This window comes from Macrobrachium nipponense, chromosome 1 (genome assembly GCF_015104395.2).
Source record: "Macrobrachium nipponense isolate FS-2020 chromosome 1, ASM1510439v2, whole genome shotgun sequence".
Taxonomy (NCBI): domain Eukaryota; kingdom Metazoa; phylum Arthropoda; class Malacostraca; order Decapoda; family Palaemonidae; genus Macrobrachium; species Macrobrachium nipponense.
In genome coordinates this window covers 21880773-21886772 of record NC_087200.1, presented here as the reverse complement: position 1 = coordinate 21886772, position 6000 = coordinate 21880773, and the positions used below count along the sequence as shown (strand labels likewise).

Below are 6000 nucleotides of genomic sequence, written 5' to 3'. Positions count from 1 at the left end.
ACTTATCTTTCCGCATTCTATTTTAGTCGAGTGCTGCAATTTTCAGCAATATCAGATGTCTGCATGTTATAGACCATCTCACAAAGATAATCCCTCAGCAGGATGGTGAATATATTTGTTTCTCACTCTAACATTCCAGACAATATATACTTAGTCTAGTTGATGTTTCGACACTCACCAGTTAGGTATGTACTGTATTACATAGTCATGTGGGTGGAAAAGTTATCATTGTTTATATCCACCTTTTGATACATACCTTTTCATTCTCTGAAATAAAACTTACTTGTGTATTTGTGACTACTTACCATAGTACGAAAAAATTGTTTTAGGTAAAGTGAGTGTCCATTTCTATGCTTCTCTCATAAAGTCCAATCCTTCATGACCCTTCAACAGGCTAGAAATTTGCAATTACGTACATGGTCTAAAAAGTCTCCTTCTTACTTAACTTTTATCCACATTAACGTCTTTGGGAGTGACAAAGCGTCAAAATAAGGTCCAAGAAGTCTACAGCATGTTTGTGTGAATAGGAAGAAAATTGAGCAACACTTCACCATCAAGCTATATAGCTAATATAAATATAAAAACAAATACTTTACCAATATCTTCTTTATTTGAAGCTTAAAGTTATAAGTAAGAAACATATGCGCTATCTCACTTAAATATACAAGCTAAGCTATCAAGTGCACATTTTTTGCTTCCTGGAAGGATATATTTCATTGGTCTTTATCAGTTACAAGCTGCAAACAATACAATACATCATTAATCTTGCCTGTTCTTATCTATACAAGCATCACAGTTATTTTTAATAATTCAATAATATTTGCAACAGTAGCCATTAGAACCAAAAAAGCTTTTTCAAAGACATTGTGAAATACAGTGTTTTCCCATTGAAAGTTTCCTTATTGTTTATTAATTACACACTAATGTAAAATTACCCCCATCTTTGGTGTAAGAAATCTGCCAGTATGTACATTACATCCCTATCTTCAACAATATCATCAAGATAAACCATATTTTCTCACTTAGTATCATTGCAAGTAGTTTTAAACAGTAATCCAGTAATAAGTGTTTCCATAAGGGTTATCAACTCTGAAGAGAACATTGTTGCATTCGACACATCCTACAAAAGCATTTATTTACCTAATTTACAAGATTAATATCACTAAGAAGGAATATATTGTCTACAGATGCAGAAAGATTTTGGAATCCTTTCCACTAGACAGAGGTACATGTTACATAAACAACAGCGGTAAAATTACTCTGGTCTTTTAATTTAGCAAAGTTTACCACCTTTCATCATAAATCTATCCACTGCTGCTCAGTGAGTATACAATGTTGATACCCCAGTCATGTTGCATCACATATAAAATTGAAAAAATACCTTTGGAGTTTGACCAAAAGCTGTCAGCTCTTCTTCAAAATGCCTGACAAAATAAGTAAAACTGTTTACATTGATTACAGTCCCTCACAAAATTCTTCTGCTGATGTCTGCATCCACTCATTGTATGTAATCTTCACTCAAAACTTTTCTAGATGTTTTGTGTGCATGAAGTTCACAATCTCCCTATCAAATAAGCTGTAGAAGACAGCAGCTAAAGAAACAAAATGGCAGTTAGGTAGACATCAATGCATATAAAACTAGATTTAAAACTAAAAATTCCCAGTCTATAAAATAAAATTAACATTACAAAAAGACCCCTGAAACTTCCTCCATTTCTTATCTTTACATTAACTAATGAAAAATAAAAAATCACTAATTGAGAAGATATCTGAAATGATGAAACATTATGTATTCATGAACTTAAATATACAGAAATATAAGTAAAGGTTCACTGATACTGTCAGAAAAGTAAAATAAAATCATAAAAATAATATAAAATTCTGGTCTCCTTGAAAAATAATTAATTCTACAAAAAAATTGAAGTATTGTAGCAAAGAAAATTTTATTCTTATCTATCAAAATAAGAAGGAATTTCTTCTTAGTTCTCAAAATGTATATGTTATACAGTATCAGGTTGACTGAGAAAATCTAAGAAAACAAGTTTCAATTCTGACTAGAAATAGAGATCACTAAAAAGGTGTTAATCTTTAAAAGAAAAACAAGCATTCATTACTCTTCCACAGTGAAATTTAAACAGAAAAGGTAACATGCAGTTTGCATCAATTCCACTAACATGTCTTCATTTACCTACAACTATTAAGTTTTCCAGCGTCATTAGTCTTTTCCTTATCAAACCTTTAAGAGTCAAGAAAATCATGCTCATACAGATACTTTAGGAATATGCATAAAGTACATGTACATTACTATAAAGTAGAAGCTAGGAGAATATTGTGGGTATATTGAGTTTGCATATTTAAACCATACATAATGAGATTGGAATGTACACACTAGATATTTACAATTCAGGGAAACATGACAGAAATTGTATTTGGAGGAGAGTCCTTCTTAACTCAAAAAAACATAAAGGGAAAAATGCTGAATCTTTTCAAATGAAATTAAATAATTCACACAATAAAATGTTTTATAATATCTACATTGGTGCCTGTGTTATGATCTCCTCTCATTACAATAAATACCAGTCTAAACTAGAGGCAGAACTGCTATTTTCTTTTACCATTTTTATTAGTCATTCACACCACATATTCACTTAATGAATATGAAGCAATAACAAAAAAAACAAATTAATGCTAAATCTTGTTCCTTGATAAAAAACAAACCCTATGGTATGCATATGTACATATTTCTCTTGCTTTTTTTTTACTAAGGAATAAAATTTAAACTTAGAACACAAAGAACAAAGATTAAAGCATGTCTATCATTATGGATTAATATTTTTCCAACACAAATTTATACAAAGAATTAGTGTTCCGCGATGGAATTGTTTTTTAATTGTTATGTAACATAAACGTTATTTTTGTTGTACATAACATATTGGAAGCAATTGGAAATGTAAGGAGATAAAAAACAAATTCTTTTGTGTTTTGTGACCATACAAACCAGTAGCAAACATAAAAGCTAACTTACTGGAAAAAACAGTTTTAACTAAAACTGCCGAATAGTACATAGATAGCTCCAAAAGGTAACGGGTGGGATCCAAGTCAACAAAAGCACCATAGCAGTGAATTTATCTTAATATATAAACTAGAAATGACTAGGGTGCACAGGAAGATCACATTTCAATTGGGAAAGATCTAGATCCCTTACAAATTGCTTATCTTGTTTGTGAAGTACTATTTCAGATGTACGAGTCTCCACTTATTATACATTTTAAAGTTCAATTTTAGCTACAGTATCTTCCCAAATAACATTTAAAAGTACACGAAGGAAAGTCAGCAACAAAATTTCCATTAACCCTTAAGAGATTCTGATGACTTCATATAACACCATGCAATATATTCCTAACCTTGAAATTTTAATAATGTCAAAAGACATCATCAACTAAAATTTGGGGGGGAATTCAATAAGCCATTTCATATTTTATGTTGTTTTTCACTTTTAAACATATTGCAATAAAGCATTTGTATTCAGCTTTAAAATTAAACCAAGACCAGCTTTACAACATGAAATCAATTTACAGAAGGCAATATAAAACATTGTTCTGTCCATAATTTGTCAGGATGTGCTTTGGAACATATGAATTTTGGGGCCACCCAGAAATCTCAAATTGATTAGGCACCTTAAAGGATATATAACAATACATAGTATTTACATATAAAAATTACATAAATAGAAAAACTGATGAAAAGATAGTTAGACACGTGCATAAAAATGAGACCCCCACAACAGCAGTGCCAAGTCATTTCTTAAACTCCAGCCTTCTTCAAAAGTTCATCCGCAAACTGCTCCAAGTCAGCACTAAATCTGTAAGAAAGCAGAAAGGACAAAATTTGTTTCAAACCAACATACAAGACATCTAAGGTGATTCCTTCTCTTGCATCTGCTACGATGGTCTCTTATGATTAAAATTCTATAATAATATCCTCCAATTTCAACCTGTTTTGTGTATCAATTTGGGTAATATTTCTTCAATAAAAACATGTAGCTACAAAATATAAAGCTCTATGACTTCAAGGTCCATAATATATTGAAGATACTACTTTAATATGGGCTAATGCTACAGCACAGAAACTGTTCTGACAAAATCCAATATTGAGTACATACACATTAATATCAGCATTGAAAACAATTTCAAAATTAATATTTTAAGATCTGCTATAACAACAGTAACTACTGTATTGATGATAAAATCATTTGCAATATGACATATGTACTGTATTCAATATATCTGTATCCAGTCAGATAGGCTAAAACATAAAAATGCTGTATGCAAAAGTACTAGTACGGTAGACTATCTGGGTACTTCATTACTAAAGTTTTAACGACAAATAACCTTACAGCAGATAATAAAATTTTCAAAATTTCTAAAATTTGTTAGATAACACCACATAACATATTACAGTACTAATATTTCACTCCTTCAACAGTTAACACGAATATACTACTCAAGAGCGCACCAGCAGCTTAAAAGATTGTAATAAAAGTATGTACTATAGGTACAGGCTTTCATGCAAAAAAGTGCTACAGATATTCAAATAAAGATAATCTTGAAACATAGAAGTTAAGTTTTTGAAATTAGCTTCCATGCTATCAAACATACCCAGACATTTGTCCTGGCCTTAAAAGGCACCCATTGTAAGCACTGTATTGTAGAAACTTATGGTTAAATTAAAAATATGTCTAACAAATCAACTCCAAAGAGACACTTTCTATTTTAATGTTTCTATATAAATCAACCTACAAAATATTTCCTGTTTTTATGATTAGTATTAGCATGTAGCAAAACCATTTCCCTGTGGTAGTTCATTATGTTTTTTTTTTTTTTTTTTATACAGCAAGGTCAAAGAAATTTGCTTCGTAAGAGGAGGAAGAAATTGGTTGTAATTAAAGGCAATGGGTTTGTGAGCTGGTTTTTATGAAAAATTCTAATATTCCTTTATTTAAATGTATTTTTTCATTTATTATTTTGGTTTTTTAGTTGAAATGTTATTAAAAGTTGTCTTTTTTCTGTTATTGAAGTAACTTCTCCCCCTTCCGTGGATGGATCTAAAAGAGATTTACTAATTAATTTCTTTGATTGGATCATAAATAATCTAGTACTGTTAAGCTGGACTCTATTTAAAGTGGTTGCATACTTTTATAAAGACATTTGCTCTTACACGAAGTTACATCTGTTGAAGGAACTATTAAATTTTTTACGTTGTCTAGATACAAGATGTGCTTTGGTAGGGTACAGTGCAATCAGGGATAACCCTAATTAAAAGACAAATTATGGTTGATGTGGTACTGTGTCCAAGAGGGGTGGTATTGTTATATATGTACCTACTGTTAATAAGAATTACCACTTTTCTTTGGAACTGTGTCCATAGAGGCAGTGTTGATAGATAGTGTACATACATATATGCATGCAGTGAACCCCCAATACTCGCGGACTCGTGTATTCGTGGATTTCTCTCTAGAACATATACCCCCATTATTCGCGGAAAATTCGCATAGCAGTATTTTTCTAGGAGAGATATCCACAAATTCCTGTTGTTTTATCAATTTCATCAGGAAATGCACTTTTTGTGATAAAACTATCAAAAAAAACCAGGTACTATAAGCATTTTTTGTGGGTTTTTCTTATATATATACAGGCAGTCCCCGGTTATTGACGGGGGTTCTGTTCTGACAGCTTGATGATATGCGAAGATCACTGTTAACCAAAAATCAGTGCTTGTCGGCACCAATAACTGGTTAATAACACCTCTTTTAGGTATGTATCAGTGCCAATTATTGCGCCGATAACTGGAAACTGGGGCATTTCAGCGTAAAAAAAAAAAAAAGGAGCCGATTTTTGGTGCTAGACAAGCGCCATAAAACCAGATCCCCAGTAACTGGGGACTTTCTTATATCAATTGTTTTCTTGTACATATAGTGTAAAAGTATATTTTCATTAGAAA

The 6000-nt window shown here is 31.3% G+C and overlaps 1 protein-coding gene across 1 annotated transcript in view; it reads right to left on the bottom strand.

Moving 5' to 3' along the window:
• Window positions 1–591: 591 nt before the first annotated feature.
• Window positions 592–6000, bottom strand: part of LOC135219166 (kinesin-associated protein 3-like) — a 77261-nt gene continuing 71852 nt past the window's right edge. Inside the window, 2 exon segments of the mRNA XM_064255697.1 lie at window positions 592–3862; window positions 4659–4700. Of these exon segments, the coding sequence (XP_064111767.1) occupies window positions 3805–3862; window positions 4659–4700 (100 nt within the window). The 3' untranslated portion in view covers window positions 592–3804.